Source organism: Lonchura striata, chromosome 1 (assembly GCF_046129695.1).
Source record: "Lonchura striata isolate bLonStr1 chromosome 1, bLonStr1.mat, whole genome shotgun sequence".
NCBI classification, from domain to species: Eukaryota; Metazoa; Chordata; class Aves; order Passeriformes; family Estrildidae; genus Lonchura; species Lonchura striata.
The window spans coordinates 107,370,393-107,394,860 of record NC_134603.1 but is presented as its reverse complement, the minus strand read 5'-3'; the positions used below and the strand labels follow the sequence as shown (position 1 = coordinate 107,394,860).

At 37.6% G+C, this 24,468-nt stretch overlaps 1 protein-coding gene across 2 annotated transcripts in view; it reads right to left on the bottom strand.

Annotated features, from left to right (window-relative positions):
- Positions 1 to 24,468, bottom strand: part of CNTNAP2 (contactin associated protein 2) — a 1,054,227-nt gene that overhangs the window by 101,818 nt on the left and 927,941 nt on the right. For both annotated transcript variants that reach the window (XM_031503926.2, XM_077786381.1), the window contains one exon: positions 10,783 to 10,953. In XM_031503926.2, the coding sequence (XP_031359786.2) occupies positions 10,783 to 10,953 (171 nt within the window). The remainder of the gene's footprint in view (positions 1 to 10,782; positions 10,954 to 24,468) is intronic.

Genomic DNA, 24,468 nt, shown 5'->3' with positions numbered 1-24,468 from the left:
CAGCAAGAGCTGCAGTTTTCCTGTGCATGACTTTGTTGTTACAAGACAAGACTGCATAGAATTAAATTGTTTTGCTATATATTTAAAAGGAGTGAGATTTAATGCATTATTATCCTTCTTCCTTCACAATACTTTAATACCTTTATTCTAGTAGCATTTACAGCTAGGCCAGTAATTTCAACAACTAGACAGGTGATAAGTCTAAATTCTAGTTTCAGCTTACAGGAACAAATAATCTTTGGATTAATGGGAATCAGATATCTTGAAGTACTTCTTTCATAATTTCATTTTATGACCAATGAAACATATTTGTATGTATTTTTCTGTCTGATTGAATAACATTTTTCTTTCACTGCCTATGTTGGAATAGACTCTCTCTACTGTAATAACCTTTGCCTATTGTATCCATGCTAAGCCTCATTATCTTCACCTCTGGTTTTAATCTTAAATATACAACATATACCAGTTCACTCAGAAGTACTGTACTACACTGAATACAAGCTAACTGAAACTAGCCAAAAACTCTTCAGGTGCAAGGTAGTAAAAAAATTCCTGGCTTCTCTCTCCTTACAGAGAGACAGCAGCTCCCTTTCTACTGGCAGACAAGCACTTACATAACTTGTAATATTTTGGAAAGGCATAGCTGTACTGGAGCTCAAAATGAAGAGACATCAGAACTCAGTACAACACCTTTTTCATCATGAGTAAACATCTGTGTAAGGACAAAGATAAGGAGGGATTTGATTTTGATAATAACTAAGTTATTTAATCTCACTTTGAAATAATCTTGACTGCCAATGAACCACTCAAAAATAAATACCAGTCTTGCTACACAGTTCATTAGATTGCTTTAGGGGAAAAAAAATAATTGAGTTAATGGAAGTACCAAGTTTTCTCATAAAAGATCATGCAAAGGCCAGATATGTCCTAAGAAGAAAATTATTATCATTATTTATTAATTGCTTCAGTTATGCTAATTGCACTGCAGCTGTTGTGTAGATAAGAACTTGGAAACAACTTCCATACTTTTATGGTTGTATTTTAGTTGATACAGCATTTTCAGCCATGGGCAGTAAGAACAAAAAAAAAACCCCAAAATTTTCAGTCCTACATAAACAAGAAACCAAAAAAAAGAGATGTGAAACAACTTGTTTAAAGCCAAACATTAGATGGTTAGACCAGGACTTGAAAAAAACCCACTTGCTTTAATTCTAAGGCACTAAGTACAATTTCAGATAAATGTTACCTCCCATCCAGCCAACTAACTTCCAATAACTACTTCACTGCCTGGAAAGAAGGAAGGAACAGGAACGGTGACTCATTGAAGGTCTGTTGATTCATCTCATGAGAGTTACTAATGCTTAAAAAAAATACAGCAGCAATATCTCCTGGTCTCTTTTGTGACAGATGATTCACACAAAGGGAACTGTAGTCAGTGCACTGAGTGGAAAAGGGGAGGAGATGTGTGTTCTCCTGTCTGTAGTGGCTTATAATATACTTCATTATATCCTTTTAACTGCAGCACTTTACCATGAAACTGAATTGCTCCCATACAACAGAAGGCAGCACAACGAGGGGGAAGCAGGGACATCAGAACAGAGCTCTCCCATGCAGCATATAAAGGGTTTTGTGTAACTGATAGCTATTTTTTTTTTTTCTGGATGAAAGGCAAAATAAAAGCAGGTGGTAATGTTCATGAAATCAGATTTTGTCTGAGCATGGTAAAGCATCAGAGAGGTTTTTGGAGCGGAGAGACTGGCTTATTTTTGTATGATAAATTGTTATGAATTTGGCACAGTTCTGAAGCTGCTGAGCAATGTGTTTATGTGCTTACAAACAGATACAAGAATATTGACGCCCCTCTCAAATATGTCACATTTGAATGTAATAAAAATCTGTCAAAACTGTAAATTGTGCATCGTACTTAAAGTGGTAAGAGCCTGGTGCAGGTTTGAAAACTAGACATCCAGACTGTCACTTTTCTGTGATGTGCTTTTATGAAAGTACATTCCCTGTGTCCTTTTCTTCCTCTTCTGTGGGGCTTTCCTTACTCTGTAATTTGTTTATTAGCTGTAGGTTGTGCTGTGGACTGTGGCTAGGACTTGTAAAGGTGTTTAGGTGCCTGGGTGGTAGCTACTGAGAAACTTTTGCATCACAGCAGGGTCTAATGATGATATGAACTTATTGATTTTTCTGCCTGGCTGTGTAAGATTTTGCCATTTGCAGTGCCTCTTTTATAAGCAATTTTTCATGGCTATTTGTTTCTCTGTGGCTGTCCAGGGTCACCATCAGGGTAAGGACTTTGTTGCACTATGCACTTTACTACCACAATAAAAAAAGGCCATCCAAAAATATGACTCAATTTTGCTTTTAGTGTAGTAGCTCTGTATATGAAAAGGGTATTTGTGAGGGGGTGGGGTAGATGGACCCAGCCAATTGTGTCCCAGCTAACTCAAACGTTTATCAACAATTTGAGTCAAAGATTTTCTGCTCTGGAAAATATACTTGTAATAATTTGTAATTGCCAAAATCCAGGGTAGATTTCCCAAAATGGAGGAAGATATCTTTGGTATTGTTTGCTTTTTATCCTGCAGCAGGAAGAAGTATCTACTAAAAATACAAACCAGAAGTATCATGGAGTGGTACAAGAGTGGGAAACAGAGCTGACCTGTTGGAGGCAAAAATATGTTCTCAGACTTCATGGTAATTAGAGGTAGAAAACTTGATGCAGTATGTGAGTGAGGGAGCTGCCTGGTTTAGCCACCTTTTGTGAACAATTTTGCTGGAGTATACATGAGTATCAGAAAATGTAAACAGGACACCTGTTTCTGTTTCCTGCTGTAGCAGTGGAAAAAAAAAGGGTGTGTGAGAGGATTTATGTATTTATAAAAGATTTGTTTCTAAGATTTTGTATGAGTACAGAGCTGTCTGTAGTGCACAATTCAGACAAAAAGCTCTATTTTAAAAACAAAGTCAAGACATTTAGATCAAGAGAGTATAAAAAGTCTAAATTATGCAAGATAGTGTTATGGTAGCCTTGTCATAGTAACTGCCTTCATGCTCTTAAAAAATAGATTACCATTTTATTAACTTTTAAACAAAATTTTACATTAAGTTTTTTTTCCTTTTAAAATGTAAGAAGATGTTCAAAGTCTCTAAACAAAAAGTTGTGAGCAGAAATATTCATTTTCCTAAGAACAACTGTAGCAAGGCAAGATAGAAAGGCAGAACCTGAATGAAACATGATTTAACAATGAATTAATTTCCATCATGATTTAAACTGATTTTTTTTAAACTACCATTTAAACCATAATGAAATGCTGCAAAGTGTTAGGAAAATCTGTGGCCAGAACTCTATATGAACATTTAGCATCTACCTACAAACACCTAGGGAGAAAATAATTATATTTACTTGAATCAGTCTGCTGACATAATTTGAATTAACCATCTGCATAAATATTTTAAGCACCATGGATACCATTGTATTATTATTAAAAACACCTCCACTTTCATTATATCTAATCTTCTAGTCACAGAAAACCTTTTTCTACTTTAAAACTGAATTGCCTTAGTAAAACCAATAAAGACTAATTTAGACTTTCAATAGGCTAACAGAACAATAGCTAACACTTCATCTAAAAAGTTCAACTTAAAATAAAAAAGTAGTTTTCAGAGTACCAATATTCTGTTTATTTGCTTAGAAGAATGATTCTCAAAAATATCTGAATAATTTAGGCCCAGAAGACCCACAGGATTCAGGCCACATAGCCTCAGGAAAAAAAGAAGCTTGGTTGGAACCTTTCAGATTTCCTCACTCACAGCATTTCACGTTATGGCATGATGTTGGTGACTGGGAATAAGAGTGACAGTGACAAAAGACAGTCAGGTCTTCATGTGCATCCTCCCCCACCCCTCCTTTTTGCTCTTTCTGATGGGCAAAGAAGTTTGGTCCCAAGAGGAGAGCACCAGGTGGAAATTGCAAGAGGAACTCTCTGGATGCTCTCATAACTGATGTATTCTGGAGATGGGGGAACTGAGATGTCTGTGATTGGCTTCGGTACACATCAGCCTGCATAAAGGCATAAAAAAAATGAGAGTTTTCTGGTGACTTTTTACTTCAAATTAAAGGTAATTACAAAGAATATGTAAACTAATGGAATTACCATATCTTCAGTGACTTAGTGACAAGATTTTACCCTGCAGTCAATCAATGTAAGACAGCCCATAAAATCAGCAAGTGAAATAGATATCATTGCCTAACATGAGAAAGACACAAACAATATGAAAGCATAGAATGGGTTTACCAAAGTCAACACAATGGATATCCTTATTTGATTTAAAAAAAAGTCTGATTTTTGGAAGAAGAGAATTGTTAGAGATTTAGCATATTTTATTTTTTTCCAAAAAGAGCAGCGATGGAAAACAGAATTGCAGAGATTGTTGATGAGACGGATGAAGTATAGGTCATCAGAAAATTAGAGGACCTCTAATTTGGTTTGGGTCAAGTAATATTTGGAATTATAATAAATACCTTTGCACAAGAAGTCAGCATATGTCTATTTTCTTTTCTTTTTTTTTTTTTTTTTCTGGTAACACAAGGTTGGAGAGGTCAAAAAAAATAATACATAACAAACAGTATCCCGGTATAATCAGCCAAAAATTCCTAGGACAAATGGGCAGCACAAGAATTAATGTCATTGTAGAGGGCACTTGGTAAACCATTATCAGAATTAATGTCGATCATTTAGATTACCTGTGTTTAAGAAAGAATTCAAGGTGCAGTGAGTAGGGAGAACCTTATTAACAAGAGAATGGAACAAGACAAAATATTTTATGAGAACAGATTATGTGAGTTTGTCTTGCTTAACACAGCAATTAAAAGCTGAGAGAAGATATGATTGCACCACAGGCATACAAGAGGAGAGTAAATGCTAGGAAGTGAAAACAATTAGTTCAGCCAAAGAACAATACTGAAACAAGAATGCACGGCTGTAAAGAAAAGATGCAAACCAAACGGTAAGGAATTAGAGGACTTCTAGAAAACAAAGATGTGAGTCTGAAACAGTTGTCCAGCTGGCAAAGATTCAAACTATTTTCAATAGAGATTTGCATAAATTTAGGAAGCTAGACACAGGTTATGCATTTTGGCTGTCTCTGACTGTAAGGTTCTAAAATTAAGGACCCAGAAGGTTTGTTTCTGTCATATGCCTATAACATCTGAGAATTTGTGCAGCATAGCAAATTTGTGCTGCATCTGTGCAGCATAGCAAATATTTACTTTCTGCATAAAAATGATTAGCACACATGAAGAAGGTTACAAAGCCTCTGCAATGTCAGCATGTAACAGGAAGTAGACTGGAATTAAGGACGAAGGCCTGAGATGAACTACTGAGTGGTAGTGCCAGCAATGGTTTGCCATGTATTGCATGTTTTTAGTGCAAAGCAAAGTCAGGGACAACTATGCTCTTTGAATGTCAAACAGTCCCACCTTGAACTTTGTGTGAGCTGTAACTGATTTATAAGACTGCACATAAAATGACTTTTAAAGTGGCATTTATGGCAATGAGAAAGGTGTCCAATCACCCTTGAAAGGAGAGGGGTAATACTGAGGGGATACACTGCATGGTGAAGGGTCATGAATGCCATATTGACATTGAGGGACATCAGAGTAAAGCAACCTGTAATTATAGTCTGCCATAGTCCAAGTCAATTAAAGAAGATGGCCTTAATTTCCCCACAGCCTTGTGACTTGTTTCCATTGGTCATTTTTAACCTGTTCCCCAGCTGGATTGTTAATTTGCTGCCTTTGGCTGGCTCTCACATGCCAGACTGGGCACCTATCCCCATCTGCTTATTTGGAACAAAATAGACGTGGAACTGGTCTTCTCAGATGAGTAATAAATTGGTTTGTTTGAATATCAGGAATTTCTGCATCACCTGCTTCATCTGAAACAGAATCTTGTCTTTCAAAGAATGGTGCTTGCAGTTCTTCAGACCAGGTTTTATTTTTGTTTGTTTGAAACATTCATATTGTCCTGGAATAGAATGATGGTTTGCAAGCACTGTTGTAAAAACGTTTGGGTCATAAATTTCCCAGAAGAAATGTAATGTTTTCCCACTTAATTTAATAACTTCTTGTGGGCCTCTGGGATGAAGAGATTCCTCAGTGTCCTATGCATTCTTTGACACGTGGCTAATGCAACATGCTTTCCTAGGGGAGTGTTTTATAGAAAAGTGACCTTCTGCTAGGAAAACAAAATAATGACTCAATTAAAAGAAACAATGAAGGTCATACCCGTTTCCCTACAGAGGTGAAAATCCAAGTGGTGGAAAACCAATGGGACTTTGAGCATCATGTGGAAAACCCATTGCTATGGTAGAATTGCGTTTTAGGATGCCTCCGGAGAAAGATGTGATGGAATTGTTAAAATTTGCAAGAAAATATATTAATCAGTCATGTGTTAGTGCATTCAGCCTGGAGGAATGAGGAGGAATCTGGGCAGAACCAAACAGCCATGGGAATCATGTTCCCTAGTCTGTCACTGCTTCTTGTCTGATTTTGGAGGAGTTACTTATGTCTCAACTAAGTAGTGCAGAAACAGCTGAGCACCAGAAGCAGCACGGGACCTTCCATGTGCAAATGTCAGGTATTAGAGTGCTGTGAGCATCCCCTGCCCACAGAGCAAGCAAACCCATCCTGCAGCCATGCCACTGCTCTCATTAGCAAGCTACTCCATATGATCCCTTTCACAGCTGCCAAGTTCAGTGATCATTCCTTGGAGAGACTTTTAGGGCACTTTCAGGGGTTATCAGCCAATTGACATCCCCGAATGCAGTGGTTATAAATGTTCCCAGCTTTTTACAAAAATTAATAAGAAAGATCTTTCCTCTTTTACATGTTAATGCCAGGACCAAACACAAGCTGACCTTTATCTCTAAGCCTCATTTTTTTTTTTCTGTTGCAAAAGTGACTTGCTGTTTATTTCAGAATAGTAACACTGAGACACAATTCATTAATGTCTGTGGATTGCTTCGGGGTTCTGGGATGAGAAGAGCTACAGAAGTGAGTAGAATATCTCTTTCATTAGAATTATATGACAGTTTCATTGAGAGAGTTTTCCGGAAACAGTCATGGTAGATGCTTCTTCCCAAATTACCACAAATATGCCCCTTCAAATTTGCTTTCAGGAGCAAATCTTTTCCAAAACTTGGGATATCTCTCAAACAGAAAATTCAGATGTGATCTATTTGGCAAACATCTCAGATATGAAGTAGCTACATTTTCATAGTCATAACTCTAAAATCTTCAGTCCATATTTCATAAAGGTACAAAATATATTGGAAAAAAAAAGGAGAATGCATTCTAAAAGAGAATGAACCCTCTGTTTCTCACTCTAAAACCCAGTTTTAATTTTAAAATAATCTGGAAATTTTGATCAGAGATGGAAGCCCTGCCTTACAGAAAAATTAATACCTTATTCAACCACCACCTTTCTAAGCAATCCTAGCCATTGTCAGCTGACCAGCCAGGATGGAAACAATGGAGTTCTGTAGATTTACTGGTGTACATAAAATTGAGGCTTCAGGTAATTCTACATCTCTGTCAACTGTTCCATGCATGGTGACAACTACAAGCCTGCCAGAGGAATTGCTTGATAAATGGAATAGCTAAAGTCTTCAGCCACATTCATAGTAGCATTTTATCCCTGATTTTTTCTTGACACCATTCCTTGTCAGCTGCTTGCAAAGCTATTTCTGAAATCAAAAAAACATGGTCTTCCCTTCCTTTCTCTATTCCTCCTCCTCAGAGATGGCAATCTGAGCTTTTGCTGAAAGCAAATGAAGTCACCCTCCAAGATACTGCAAATGTCACCTCTTTTTCATATAAATCAGGAGAGTTAGAAAATCTGCGCAATTATTAGACCCTAAGACAATGTAAGTCTCAAGAATTATTAGACTCAAAGACAGCATGCAGTAAAATTATTTAATGAGTGTTCCTAGTAACCACTTTTGTGCTCAGAATAAAACATGCAAACTCCTTTCCAAAGACTTGAAGCTAAGAATTTTAATAGACTGAATGATTTGTTTCCCTAATGCATTCACCAAGTGCAGCAAGCTGATTAAAATACTGGATACTGTAGAACTTTTTGGTTTCTGGTCTATAGAGCTCAGCTTATACATCATTAACCATGTATCACAGGCACACACAACTATTTTACACATAAGAGAAAAAGAAAAGAGAATTTGTACATGCAGGATGCTGATTTTAACATTTTCCTTTTGGAATGGTAAAAAGGAAAGAAATTGAGAACAGGCTTTGTAGGAAGTCATACTTCTCCAGTAGAACTGTACCTGTATTAGAAGGCAATGAACAGATAAACACAATCCACTGGGTGCAGCACAACAGCTTTCAGTTAATATGTGGTGATGGTCTTTTTATGTAAAAAGATGTTTTTTTTATGTAATAAGCCTTTAATACAAAATAGCTGTTCTATTAGAGAATGTGATAGGTAGCTAAAAAGCAACTTGCCAAAGGAAAGCTTCTTCAGAGTTTGGGGATAATTCTGTAATTACGTTACTGACATAAATTTATATTCCTATTTAGGAACAAATTTACATATTAATTTTACAGGATTTATATAAAAAGGAAACAGGCTTAAGAAGCAGCAGAGTTTACTGTAGAGCCATGTAAGCTACTTCTGAAATTCTGAAACTTTACTCTTCATGTAAATGAATTACAGAAAACTCTAAGTTCAGACTAGAAACCCCCCCCAAAAAAAAAAAAAAAAAAAGTAGGTAAAACAAACATTCATTAATAATGGTGTTATTCAGAAGAGAGAGTGAGTTGCTCTTTATTACTGAACCCACTTTTTCATTTGTGACCTGTAGAACATTTAAGTCACAGGAAGGTCTCTTCCTGGGACTCTAAAAATTTCAAGCAATAGTTTCCAGAGAAAAAGGGTAGAGTGAATGCAACTATATCAAATGAACTGCTTTGTATTATTTAGCAAATACATAGTTCTTACAGTACTTTTTAATCTTTTCGTACAGATGATATATCAAATTCTTCCATCAAGAATTTATAATCTTAAGTTTAGATTCAGGGACATGAAGCAGAGGTTAAATTTATGCATATGCCAGATCTCAGCAAAGTCAGCGGATCTCAAGCATAGGTTTAAAAAGGTTTAAAATTAAAGTCCTGTATAATGATGCTCTGAGCACACTGCCACTTTCTTGAACTGGTACATCTATTCAGTGAGCCACTGCAGCATGATTATTATTTACCCTGAGATGGACTCAAAAAAATTTTAGTTGCTGTCAAGTCACCTTTACACAATGATAGTGTCACTTTTGAGCTAAGTGACCAACAACATGGTTGGTCTGATTGCAGTGGAAGAGAACATCTTCCATAAAGTAGAAGAGCAAGAAGCTCTGAAGATGCCCACCTCAGCTGACTGTAAGTACTACTTAAATTCAAAGGAAAATTAAAAATAGCTGCTACTTTATTATTAAAAGGCTTTGCCCCTTGGTAAAGCAAATAAGAAAATTCCCTGTGACTCAATAGGAGCAATTTTGATTCACTGAAGTTGCAGATTAGAGAAATTGGATTAAGCAATGTGAATTAAATTTGTTGCAGAAAGGAAAAAAGTCACCCAAATGAACCTTGGCATTTTATTCTTACCTGGAGGGAAAATTTTAAATGCATTTTAAAGGAACCTCTTAGTGGTTTCTAAATTTCTACATTCTGACTTGTGTGTTGAAACTTTGGGAAGTGTTGAAAATGGCTCTTTGCTTTCAAATTAGATGTGTGTACGTAAATCACATTGAATCTGCACAAAAATAGAGATTATTTAGGGTCCACAAGCCAACTGGTTCTCTTTCAACACTAATGACTCACTGACTTTTGTATATCAACATTTAGATCTGGGTCCTTGGCATCCATGAGCAGCTCCTGCAGCGAAAGGAAGCACAGATGCTTTTCCCAGTGCCCCAGTGCTGGAGTGGAGGGAGGCTGTAACGTGCAGCTGGAGGCTGTAATAACAACCACACATGGCACAGAGAGCCTCTCCCTGCTCCTGTTTATGGCAGGGTCAGGGGAGAACAAAGGACACATAAAACATGTTTCCCCTTAATTCAACTTCTTCAACCCCACTAAGCAGAATTCAGGTGCAGGTGAGGATTTCAGCACCTTCCTTGAAAAGTTTGCCCCTGGGCCACTAAAAATGGTTTGAATAATAAAATTGACGTGCCTCTTGTTGTCATTATACCCTCTTTTTCAGATCAGCAAGTTTATTAACGGATAATGCTGATAAAGATTTATTTTTATGAGATATTTTATAGCTTTTAAATATCATATGCAAGTTTTCAGCTCTTTGGCTCCTTGCAGTGCTGATTAGGACAGTGCCTCTTTTTCTTCTTTGCCCTGTTTCCAAAGCAACCATGAAATAAAATAGAAAAGCAGACAGAGCTGAAGACATAAATTTTGAAGAAATAATTCTGATATGCAATTTTGAAAACCCTTTTCAAGGTCAGTGTCATTCTTGTAATTGATATTATCAGTTTTATTTGTCTTTGTATTTTTCCCTCAATAAACAATTAAAATGTACTTCAAGAACTCCTTTCACAAAAGGCAACTTTAACTCAAATCAAGCAGCTTGATTTGGAAGTTTTTCCAGGATTTAGACAGCTTGCACATTTTACTAAATGGTACACATATTTTAAAAGCTACTATTCAACATACTACTTAACTGCTGAGAACAGTAATAGGAAGCCTATACTTACATTTCAGCTCCAGTTTGATGAAGTCAGTGTTCCCCAGATTTTCAAGAAACACCCCATCAGAGGCTGACGTTTTGAAGTAGAAAGAGATGTCTGCACTGGTTTCCCCTTGGAAGGTGGAGAAGTGGAGGTAAGATGATGAAGTAACAAAAGAAGCCGCGTTCCAGTAATTCCCTGCAGAGGATAGACAGGAAACAGCATTTCAGTGCTCCCTTGAAGCCGTTGGAAAAGTTGGAGATTTTAAGGTTCATCTATGCTACAGGGCTGTCTGTGCTGTAGAAAGAACCCCAAGCGCCTTGATTCTTGCTACCTCCGTTTTGATTTTCTGGGCATGGTATGTCAGGTTTCAGAAGACAGAGCATATTAACGGCAAATTTATTTTCAAGCTCTTAATTTATCATGTCCAGTCATACTCAAATGTTGTTATTATATTTTTATTATAGTAAGACTATCATGGGACATCAGACAGCAGGGCAAAACACTAATTTGGTGTCTGCCTCACCTCAGGCACTTGCTTTGCTTTCATATATTGCTGCATGTGTGACTTGTCTTCAAAATTATTCTACACACCTACACCTCCTCCTGAAAGTGTAGCCATGTCTATTAGAAGTCTATTAATTTAAATCACAGGAAAAATCCAGTAAATGAAGCTAATCAATACAGACACAATTAACATATGAACTTAATAGTCCCCTAGTACATTCCCACTGGAGAAATATAATAATTAATAACATCCATTACTGTACTTTAGCTAGTACGACAATCACATTCAGTGCAAGGTAGCATTACAATGCAAAAAAAAAAGTCATAAAATATAAGAGCAGGTAAGATTCTCTTAATAAGAAGATTGTAAGATTCATAAGAGAAGGCTTTGGGGTGACCTAACTGCTGCCTTCAGTACCTGAAGGGAGGTACACGAAAGATGGAGTGTGACTTCTTACAAGGGCATAGGGGAAGAGAGAATGGCTTCAAACTGATATCCAGTAGGTTTAGATTAGATATTAGAAAGGAATTCTTTGCTGTGAGGGTGATAAGGCACTGGAACAGATTGCCCAGAGAAGCTGTGGATACCCCATCCCTGGAAGTGCTCAAGGCAAGGCTGAATGGGATTCTGAGCAACCTGGTCTAGTGGAAAGTGTCCCTGCCCACAGCAGGGATGTTGGAACTAGACAATCTTTAAGGTCTCTTCCATCCCAGTCTATGTTATAATGATTCTATGATGATGATATAGGTGATATAGTAAGCCAAAGAGAGACTGAAACAGCTCATTCTAGTTTAATCAGAATGCTTGTGTATCCAGCTTTAGAAATTTATTAGAATATCACTCATGATGTCATCACAGCTGAGTCCTTAGTATTCCAGCTAATAGACACAATACTACTACTTTCCATTCCAGTCCAAAGTCCCAGATACTGGTTTTCCATTGTTGATTACTGAAGTAGGTGATAATGCTATTATTTGTCTGTTTAGTACTAGATGAATATGAATGAGGATGGCTGAAGCTTCAGAAGATTAGCTGTGATGATATATTGCTCTACTGGCCCACATCCATTTCAGAAGTTTTATTATTTGAGTAATTATAATCTCTATTAAACTTTAAATTGAACATATGAATTAGCAGGTTTTTAGGTATAAATAAAAGCATACTATTGCTTTCCATAGTACTATTCCATACCCTCCAATGCCTCTCAGAAGGATTTAGGATATTTGGAAAAAGAAGCCATTTTCCATTTAGATCAATGCATCCCAGGAGGAAAGTTGTAATTGAGATTTTGTGTGTGCATATGTGTAAACACACATTTGAGCAGCGAAAATGGAAAAAAAATAGGCATTCATGAAACAGGTATGGGTTTGTAAACTAACCAGTTAGGCTAGATCAGTTAGTTTTCAACATGTATTACTATTTACTCTCCCTATACAAATCAGTAATTTCCAGATTGAATGCTACTAATGTTTTTTAATAAAAATGTCAATAATCTTTGTATCATAAGCCTGCATGGGCAAGAAATATCTGCTCATTATTTGCAAGGTTGTTCTCTGAAAGCATACCTAGTGCTAAAGCAGAACAGATAAAAAAGGTAGTGAATTTTATTTTCATTCTTGATCTCAGGTCTCTTTCTCACTTTTCAAAGTGCTCTCTCAATATTAGGGATGCTTACGGTCTAGATGCATGAATGCTTTGTCAATAATCTGTAAATACAGGGTCCAGATGGACTTTGTATACGCTCTTCCATTTGCAGATGTACCTGGACATCTCTATCTTATTTTCCTGGGACCTACAGATATGCTATCTGCTGGCAGACCCTCAAAAAAGATTTTACTTGCTGAATAAACTCACAAGAAATAAGTGGGACTCAGATAAAAAGCCAGGAATATATTAATACAATCTCTGTTCAGGAGCTAATTTAGCTGCCCTGAGTAACCTTGTGGAAATGCTTTCATGTCTTTGTAACTTAAGTAAGTATTTTAGATCCCTAGCTTTACATTCCTTGAATATTACCAAATTTGTTAGCCTAAAATATGAAGAACACACGACAAGTAAAATTGCTGTGAATGAGAGAGCTATAAAATTCAAGTACTACTGGAGATAAATCTCTTTTCAGCAAGGAAAGGTGTCCCAGCCACCTCACTTTGCCAGAAGAGACCAATCCAGTATATTATAATTAATATTTCAATAAAGTAAATAAGAGTAGGACCTGCTATATGAAACAGCTATATATTTTGCAGTATTGAATTTACATATTTTTAATTATCTTGCAAACTTGAAACCATTACATGCGTTTTGATATAAACTTAGTCTGCAATGCTGGGATATTGTGGGTTAAATCCTTAACTGTGAGAGTTTACCCAAGTGCATAACTCAAGTGCTGGTTTGCCTCTACAGGGCAGCAGTTTTCAGTTGTATGTGACCAGTCGGACTTTTCAGAATTTTTAGGATTGGTATTGTTTGTGAATTTATCCAGCAGGGTCCAGCCCTATGGCAAAGATTTCACATCTTTACCACAGCACACTTTCAAGAAGGATTGCTGCTTCTGAGTGCCACTGCAGGGCCAGATAGGCAGGTGAGTTCAGATGGAGCCCTCATCACCTTCTTATTGAAATAAAATGTATCCATTTTTATTTAGACCTACATCCAGCCTGTTGATGAACTCCATCACTAAGGATTTTACATTTAATTAAAAATGGTACAATTTGACTTTGCAGAAAACCTTGTCTGCAGATGTTATTGCTGAGAGGATAAATACAAACAATGCAGACAAAATTGGAGAATCTGTACCTTCAGAGAGACATTTTCAAAGACTATTCATGAGAAATTCCTATAAAGATAAAATCATATTTTTGCACTCTAGTATACATTCATCTCAAATCAGTTTAAGGGGAAAAAGTCTTTTTATTAAGAGCACAATAAAAATGTTTTGCCAAACACAAATGATGATTTTTACAATAAAATGATATATTTTTTTAAGAAATGGGCTCCCTAAGGAAATACTGTATAAAAATCCACTTTACACACATTATTACAGTTTCTTGCTAGGAACTTTTATCAATCACTATGCCTGAAAATTTCTTTGGTACATTTGGTACACAATTCTTTCCTCAAGTGGTTTGAACATATTTATACTACAGGCATTTTCCTCCCACTTTAGGCTGACAAACAGTAGATGGAGAAAACTGGGATTGGAACTTAAACCACAGAGTAGAGGTATGGCAGCAGGAATATCAGACAGAAGGTGGGAAAGGGAGTTTATTTAGAAAGAACACTATAAATGATAAGTTTTTAATTTATAAAAATACCACAGTCCAAGGATGATTTTCTTTTTGTATTATCTGAAATACAACTTTATAATTTCACTTTCTTCTTTGAAACCTCAACTATAATTTTGTGTTGAAGACCATAGCTCTGTTGTGCAGTTCTGTTGTTTTAAACTCGCTTAGTGTTTAAATTTGATTTAAACCAATTAAACAGGTACAGAACATGCTGCTGTCATGGAAGCACAAATACAAATCAATCAAGCCTTTTCAGTTTGCAAGTCAAGATAAATGTGGAGATCCCCCAAGACATGGCTGTGTTTTTCATAAAATGGCATTTTTCTTGGTGATGGAAGTAAGCCTTAGGACACAGGGCATGCAGAGGCAGGAAAGGGAATTGCTGACCACTGTGCCAGAGGAAACTGCCATGAATATTTGCCAGGATCCAAGCAGGAATCAGAGCTATAGCTGAGAGAGAGGTGCTTCAATGCACCAAGTAACACTTTGTGATTCTATTTCAATTTGTGTCAAAGTTGCTCACAGCTCTTCTTCTCTGCTGTGAAAATTAAAATCCAACTCGTTAAGCTCCTGCAAAACACTGCTTTCTCATTAGTTTTCCTAACCCTGAGTTACGGTGTTCTTTGTAATTTGTATGACACAAAAGCGTCTCCTCCACTGCTCCAAAAAGACTCAGACTCAGACAGGTGGCTGCACTATAATTGCAAAGGTATAATTTTTACAAGAACAGCAACAGTCTGTAGCCACAAGAAACCAGCCCTACTACAAAAGCTAATGAGAAGGGACATCTTAAATCTCAGATAAAAAGCTGAACTAAGACTTGAAGATTTTTCCCATGAAGTCCTACCTCAGTGAGAAGGAAGGAGACCCATAATACAGACGGGGCAAACACACTTTGTCCTGAGTTATGCAACATGAACAGGTATCCTTTAATGTGTGGCAGCTCTGTAGCTTGAAAACATAAAATCACTGGCCTTATAGTAATCAGCCTTTCAGCTTCTTCCTTGCAACATTTTTGTTCAGAGCTCCCTTGCCGGCTCCCATCAATATCTTCTTTCTTAGCATGATTGAAATTCATGCTTTAACACCATCAATTCACTTTTACATTTAAACCCCATTGAAATGGATAATGGCAATACCAGAACTGTAAAAGACATCAGTGCTTTTAGCCCTGCTAGGCGATCGCACTAGAGAACGAATGCTGCAGTGTCAGGGAGCTCTTATGTATTACAATAGACCAAAAACCTCCAGGGCTCTCATCTGCAGCAAAACAGATTTTCTATCAAAACCATTATGTGAATAAAATGTAAGAATAGTCTTCTATTTCAGAGGAGATGGATGTGTGAATGGAAAACTGTTCTGTGGCACAAAGTAATGGATTGAGATTATCCATACAATTATGCTCAACAAATCAAGTTGGTGGGGATTTTTTCCTTTCTTCTTTTTCCATTCTGAGATAGGAACTTATGCATGCACACAGAGCAGTTTGGATATCAGTACAGCAACAATCACACCTTAGGCTCAAGCCTTCAGATCCATTTCAGAGTGGAACTGTCTGTAATGAAAACCAAATTTGCTGTTGGACTTTCTATTTGAAAAGTCAAAGAAAATTGGCAGTGTTTCTTGCCCTGAGTTGTACTTTATTGTGAAAGATGTAACCATGACCACAAAGCAGGGCAGGTACTTTTCTGTCATCAATGCTAATCTTAGGGGAGCTAAGATCACAGCTTCAGTCGAGCTGGAGTGGGGGGTGTGTTGGGGGAGAGGAGGGCAAGGATGGCAAGTCATCAGCATTCTCTCCTTTGCTGGGAGGACTACAATGCCAGTGGCTTCTTCCTGACTGAAATATATGCTCGGTGTCATTTTTCATTGTGCTAACATGCTTTTAAACATTTGTTTTTCTCTGGTCTGCAACTCCATGCCACATTATGTTTTACTCTACTACATTTACTATATTTACTGCACATATAATTTACTATGTATGGTAATTTTTGCATATCTTTGATTTCTTTGGTATCCCTAGAATCAGTTTTGACTAGCTCCAGTCCTGAACTTATTTGCTTGTTGGTGATTCTGTCAGTGCCCCATCTTACATAGTCCCATGCTTCTACCCCTTTTCCCAGAACCCCATGTTCCCAGTTTTCAGCACGGCTGAATATATGCCAGTTGTGCATTTCTCTGCCCATTGCCATTATCTTTATTGGTCCTGTGCCTGGGCCTCAACAACCCTGCAGCACTGCCACAGGCTGGAAAGCTGCTCAGGAGAAAGGGATTGGGGATTGGCAGCCAGATGGATGCATGAGCCAGCAGTGTGCCTAGGTGACCAGGGCATCTTGGCCTGTATCAAGAATAGTTTGGCCAGTAGGAGTAGGAAAGCGATTGTCCCGCTGTACTCATCGCTGGTGAGGCTGCACCTTGAGCATCAGTGTACAGTTCTGTGTCATTCCCTTCAAAAAGGACATTGAGAAGCATATCCAAAGAGGGTGAAGAAGGGTCTAGAAAACATCTTATGAAGGGCAGATACAGGAAGTGGGGTTGTTTAGCCTGGAGAAAAGGAGGCTCAGGAGGGACGGCCAGAAGGCAGTGTCTTCTGCCATGTCTTAGGTAAAAGAGTAAGAGGAAATGGCATTAACTTTTGCCAGGAGAAATAAGACCTGCTCTTACAAAAGGTGTCTGCATGAAGTACTTGGGGATATGATTTAGATGATTCAAGCAATTATGGTGGTGCTGGGTTGACAGTTGGTCTAGATGGTCTAGGATACCTCCTCCAACCTTGATGATTGTGTGATTACATTAGTCATCAATATCTCTTTCTGCACAAAGTACTTTTTACTATTATCTATATAAAATGGGGTTGTACCATAAGAAGATAAGCAAAGTTAAAACAAACTAGGTATAATACTCCTGCCATTAGAAAAAAAAAAAGTTGTTTCATCTAAACAAAGTTTAGAGAGAGCTCAAAATAGGCCAAGCCTGGCAAGTCTTTGGCCTTGAATACTCCCTACCATACCCAAAGACTAATTAGAGATAACAATAATTTATTTCTTGGGCTGTGGGTTAACAATTTATCAACATCACAGGAGAATGTCACTTGAAAAGAAGCATGTACATTGCTACGTAGTTTAAAATTAAGATGGTAGTGTCCTGATTTACTCAATCTAAACCTGAATCAAGAAAAATAAACCAGAAAGAGCTGCCACACATGATGTTGCCTTAATAGTAGAAAAGTCTTTTGACCACACAGGAAAAAAAATCCCCAAGTGAACAGATGGAGAGTGTATTAGCACTGTATAACAGCAAACTGACTTACACCCTAAATAAAAATATAGGTTAGGTTTCAATTTTCAAGCTAAAACTAGCTGTGTATCTTTCAACAAAGTACCAAATGGCTGGAAGTCGAGAACAAAACCTGCTGAGAATATCAATACATATAGAGATGAGCTCAGAATTAACAAAACAGAAAACTTAGCTCTACAGTGGTTACTATTGTGTTAAAGACAATTCAGATTTTAAAAGATAAATTCTAGGTTGTAGAAAAATTTTTTTTACATTTTCATTTTTATACCTTGACTTTTTCTTTTTTGCATTGACCATGTAGACCACTTTAGAGCCGACCCAAACTTAAATCATGGCTTTAAGAATGTTGTCTTTAAACACTCACTTAAACAATGACAGGAACAGGGCACCAACCACCTCTCCAGAAAGCCAGTTCCAGGGCTTGACCACTTTCCCAGTAAAAAAAGGCCCCCATGTCGAACATGAACCTTCCCTGATGGATGCAGCTTTTAGCCATTCACATGTGTCTCCACAGAGTATTGGGGAGAAGAGTTCATCACCTCATTCTGCACTTCCCCACCTCAGGAAGCTGTAGGGAGCAGTGAGATCACCCCTCTGCCTCCCTCACTCCAAACTGCATGAGCCCAGTGCCCTCGGCCACTACTCAGAGGTCATTCCTGCCACCCCTTCCCCTGCCTTGGTGCCCTCGGCAGGACACATTAAAGGACCTTCACATCCTTCTTCAATGGCAGGATCTAGAATTGCACAGAGCGTTCAAGATGAGCCCAACAATGCTAGATATAGCTGGATAATCACCTCTTTGGACCATCAGTCTTGCTGTGTTTGATGCACCTCAGGATGAGGTTTGCCCAGCTGGCTGCCAGGGCACACACTGCTGACTCCTCTTGAATCAGCACTCCCAGGACCCTCTCTGCAGGGCTGCTCTCCAGACACTTCTCTCCCAGGTTTCGTTCTGACATAGCTCCATAGGGCAGAATCTGGCATTTTGACTTATTAAATTTCATCCCATTAATCAAAGACTAATGATCCATTCTCTCCAATTCCTCTGCAAGGGCTCTTGTCCCTCAAGAGAGTCAACAGCACCTCCCAGTTTGGTTTAATCAGCAAACTTGCTGATGGTGCATTCAACTACTGCATCCAGATTGTTGATAAATATATAACGCCTTCAATTTCTGTACTACCCCTGAAACTCAAAGTAATTCCTCAGGGCTTCTCTTCTGGAACTTCATTGCATGCACCTCCTCTGAAAGGGAGATCCTGAAAAGGTTAAGTGTCTACTCATTTGGGTGTTGACCTCCCACTGGATGCCCTTGCCTCCTCCAGTTGTGGGGAGGTTGCTTGGTCTTCACTTACAGACTTTTGCATGCCTGCCACTGCATGCTTGCCACTGCATACTTGCCACTGCATGCCTTCTTCTGCATGCCTGCTACTGCTGTGACAATTGTTGACCTCATTACAGAATTTATCATCTTTTCATGTGGGCCCAAGGTATAAACCTCCAAACTCCTTTATGCATAACAAGGTACTGAGGAGAGAGTAAGCATACTTAAACAACATACATTAATTCTTTAGAAATTAAAGAGGTTCTTCCCTATTTGGGATCAAATTGAGTTCTCTGGTCAGCAATGAAGGACATAAAATAACTTATATTAGCATTGCAGTAAGATGGATAGCAGTTTATCAAATGTCATTATAAATTATCTGTTTTCATAAAGATTCTCAAGTGACATAACAGTTACAAGACACTGATCAATGGATAGAAACACAGATGCTAAAGTTTGCTTTACTCTTCCAGTCACTATATTTGCTGAGTGAGGGAAAAGTGCAATCACATTTATCAGTGAAATGTTGGAGTCAATAAAACAGATTCAGTGATGCAGAAATGTTTCCAGCACCTGCTGTGTTTCCTGCAATCATGTTTGGAAGATCATTTTTCAAAACTCTTGCCTCCTGGTCACAATGCCTAATCACGATACATACCCTGTCACTGCTGGCATCATTACTTTCATCCATCTAAAGAATGAAAGGTCCCGATCTGGCCTGGTTTACAACCTGGAGCTCTGTAATGTGCTGATAGAGCTTTAATGATGCATGTAAACTGGTGTCCTTTCAGGGGAATTTTTTTAAACAATGACTGACCTGTAAACACGAGCTTGATCACCACTGTGCCCCAGTCAAGGCAATATGCCATGGTGCCAGAATGGTAAACATTAAATACAGGAGCCTGCTGCTGTCCACAAACCATGTTACTGTGAGGATATGATTCCCTGCTGTCCCCTATATATTGGTGGGTTTTAGCTGTGCAAAACAGTTGTGAAACTTTCCATTCCCACCTGGTAATGCTGCATAATCACCATATGCTCAGCATGTATCTGTGCAAGATGGAAGGCAAAGACACAAGGACAATAATGTAAAAAGAAGGAATTTTCTTAGGAATTCAGTTCCGCTGTGGTACTAAATCTATTCCCTGTGCTGCAGAGGTGAACTGCAGGAAATGGTAGCTCTCTGCTCTCCAGATCCTTAGTAAAGTATGTGGATAATGAGATGCAGCTCTAGAGCTCTGTAGAGCCAGAGCCAACACCACGTGAACAACATGATCCATATCAAATTCTTCTGCCATTCCCATTTGCTCTTCCTGCCATGACGTTTTAAGAGAAGAATGTGCTGAGTAATCTTCACATAGCTCTTCTCCTCTATATTTTCTCATTTTCTCTGCTTAGAGTGACAGTTTTGTTCCTATTTGTGGCTTTAAAATCACTTGTGTTTGGCTATGGATCTGGACTTGGCACCCTGGCTCTTTGGTCACCTGATTTCTTCTCCTAGACCAGTTACATTTTCACACTGGAAAATGTTTTTCAGAATTAAAATGTAAGATGTAATTTATTCTTGATGTAGTACATTAACTATTCTTCATGCCATTGATTCCATTGCTATTGACAGAGATAATGGAATTATTTTGCTTGATCTTCTATTACTGGATGGGTTTCTGAGACTTCTGAACTAAAGCTGAGAATATTTAAGTCACAAGTCATAAACAAGTCCTTTGATGAATTGTAATCCTCTAACCTGATGAAACTTACAGCTAAAATAATTTGCTTTAAGTAATAATTTAATTCAGCAGGTGCATTAGTACAGTCATGCTGTTCTACTGCTTATCTGTAGAAGTATACTTTTAATGACTCCTTTGTTTATGTCCCAGTTCTCAGTTATTAATAAATAGTTCAGATATACATTAAACCTACAGTTGAGTAAAACTATCTTCATTCTTATGATGCCACTCCAGTTTTAGGTCACTGTAACATGATTCCAAGTCCAACTTCCCTTTTTTGGTGTGTAGTTTTTATGGACCATAGCTATTTATATAAGCATTTGCAAAGAATTTTAATTATAGAGATGGACATCTTGTTCCATTCTCAAACAGCGGAGATCTTAGCACCTTTGTGGCCTCCCAGTCCTACATTGCTCTAGGAACTGAGAAGAACCACTGTTAGGTACCATTCCACCCTAGACACTGGTACCTTGGCTATAACATCTGCTCTACTGTGTGCTGTGGCCCTGGAAATGCTTCTTGATATGCCTATGTTGCTATAGACTTCCCCCCTTCTGACTTTGAAAAAATGTCTTTGCAAAGTAATTTTACAGTTCATTTCTATATCATCTATGGCAGAGAAACTTTTCACATGACTGCATTTGATCATTTATTCCATTCCCTGCCTGTTCCTTATCTTTAAAATAACTAATTAAGACTATCACTATGTCCAAATATCTTCCTGTGATATGACTATCTCAGCAATATTCTAAATCCAAGAACACAAAGAAAGAATGCACCCAAAATTTAAATTAAAAAATAGAAGTTTCTTAGTCTTAACATTGCCATTAGTGACACTTGTAATATTGTTATCAGAGAGCACAGTTATATGGGCGAAGGTGGGTTCCCTGTAGAAAGGTAAATTTATTGTAGGAACTGCAGCCTTCCCTCTTCTAACAGGCACTGGGTACTCACACTTCAAATTCCACACAGGTGGTGCAAGCAAATATATGTAGTGTAAGAGCAAATCTAAACCAGAACACTAATGAAAACAGTTTAGACTAAATAGGCTGTCATATGGAGAGAGATCTCCATAGTTGCAGCTGAACTCCTGTTGCAGCTTAGTTGTAACAGCACTGAGACCAAGAATCTTAAATGTATATATATGTTAAAATGCCTTTATATTAATTTAATGACTATTAAACCAATCAGAATTTACAGATATACAACAAAGGCTTTTCATAGTACATCCCAATAAAAAAATACCAGCTATACCATAAAAAAAAAAAAAAAAAAAAAAAAAAAAAAAAAAATTCTAGCATAAACAACCCATGCCAAAGATTTACCTTCCCTAGAGAACCCCTCCCAACCTCAACTATTTTGTATGAACAGCATTTCTGGCTTGTATAAAAATTACAAGAAAAATCAATACAAAAATTGAAATGAAATTAGTATTTTGGATGTGAAATGGTTTGTGGAAAAAAAATATACTCTGCATCTACAGGAGATCTGATTCTGACCTCTTGCAAATCACTTAGACATACCTCTACTGTTTGTGGCATTACACAAAATTTAGACAAATCCGAGAATATTTACTCATTGTTTACTTCCCAAATCTTTTCCATCTCAGCCAAAAGATTATGCAGTGAAAGAGAAAAAGATGTGAAAAAGATGTGTCATAAAAAACCAAAGTTCTTTCTTTCTTTTTCTATTTTTTTCTTTATTTCTTTCTTGCTTGCCTGCCTTCCTGCTTTTTTTAGTCTTTCCCATCCTAAATGTCTATCTACTAAACAGTCATCCAGAAATTTGGACTTGTAAAGAATTTTTTAGCTGGCTTATAACAACAGAAGATTGCAGATAAAAACTGCCTTTAGACATTTTACAAAGCACAGCACAGAGTGGGAAAAACATGAACATCTAAAACTAGACTTTCAGAACACACAAAGACCCCCTCGCAGTGAAGATTTTGATCTGAAATGGAAGGTGACTTGGGGTAAAGGCATTGTGCCATAATTTAGTCATTCTAAATTCAATTTCTTGGCTCTGACATTCTTAGCATACATGACCCTGGCCAAGTTGTTTATGGCTTATGCCTCCAGAGTCCAAGATCTCTGAGGTGAAGAAAACACCATTTCTCTTTTTTTCCTTTATAAAGTGTTTTTGAATCTTGGAATCTAGGACTATCAACATTTGCAGCACATTGTGGTTACAATCTTAGGCTGCAAGAGGCAGCTTTTGTACTGGAAACAGAGTACAAAACTTGGCTGGAATTTGAGCACACTCCTGTGATACAAGAGTTGACAATAATTTTCTACAAATTTACTTCTTACCTTTCACATTATCCAAATGCATTGGTGTTGGATGAAGTCATTAAATGAGTGTCAAAATATTGTGAAATTGGAGAACAAAATGTGACAACATTATTTATGGATAAAAATATATGCATGCATAAGTATTAGATCTAGCAACACTTAAAAACCAAAGAGGACATATTTTGCTATTTGTTTAAAAGAAAATATTTCTTCATAGTGTTTTGTAACCTTGCATGACTGTAATTATCTCACAATGACCCAGATACCTATCATGGTTACTCATTATGACATTTCTTTCCAATATAAATATAAATAAATGTAATAAGGTTCTTTGATTGTTAATGATTACTGGTGATTTTTACTCAGGCTTTGCTTGAACCTCAAAAGCACTGTAGCACTTCTGCTGTCATGCAGCCCAAAGCAGAAGGCTCCTTAGGAATCCTTTTATAAGAAAAATAGATAAATATCTGACATGGCAGATCTAAACCTTTTGGAAGGGAACATCACAGTCATGCTTATTATCACAGGTACTAGATCAGGCATTTGGTGTTGAGAAAGAGTTGAAGCTAACCTTAAGAATCAGAGCTATGGTCTATATTTGGTCTAAATAAGAAACTACTCACAAGTTGCAAAGAGTTTGGGCTGCTGACACCAGAGGTGTATTTCACTTTGATCTGAAAAGACTTTCTTCTTCTGAAAGAGGGAAGAGCTGTACTCTGACACTCTACAGTTTTCTTCATTGGGAAAAGGTAGTATTTGTGCACAGCAATCTTGATTCTCAAATGGAGAGGAAGGGCACAAATGGACTAAAATATAATTGTATTGATCAACTGAGATGTCAAATATACATTTAAAAGGCCATCTTGGGGGAAAATCATGCCTGCACAGAGAATGATATGAATCGGGATCTGATTTAGGGAAACCATCTAATGTCACAGGAATTTGTTACTGCATGACAATCTATGTCTTGGAGGAAATGCTCCCAAGGACAAAAATGAATGTGGCATTTGTATAAGGAAATACCGAAATGAGTTAAGAAATGCCTTGGAACAAAACCAGAGGTAACCCTGGAGATGGAAGCACTTGAGCTGTACAGGTGTACCCAGGTCACTGAAGCTCAGACACCTCTCCAGGACTGGGGTGGAGGGTTGGGGAGTTGAGAGCAAAAGCTGTCCTGCACAATCTCCCCACAGCCAGCACTAAGACAGGCTCTGCATTGCTCCATGTTCTTGTCTTTTACTGGACAGGCTTGGCTGGAGTTCCTTCATGTAGAGCTGCAATGTG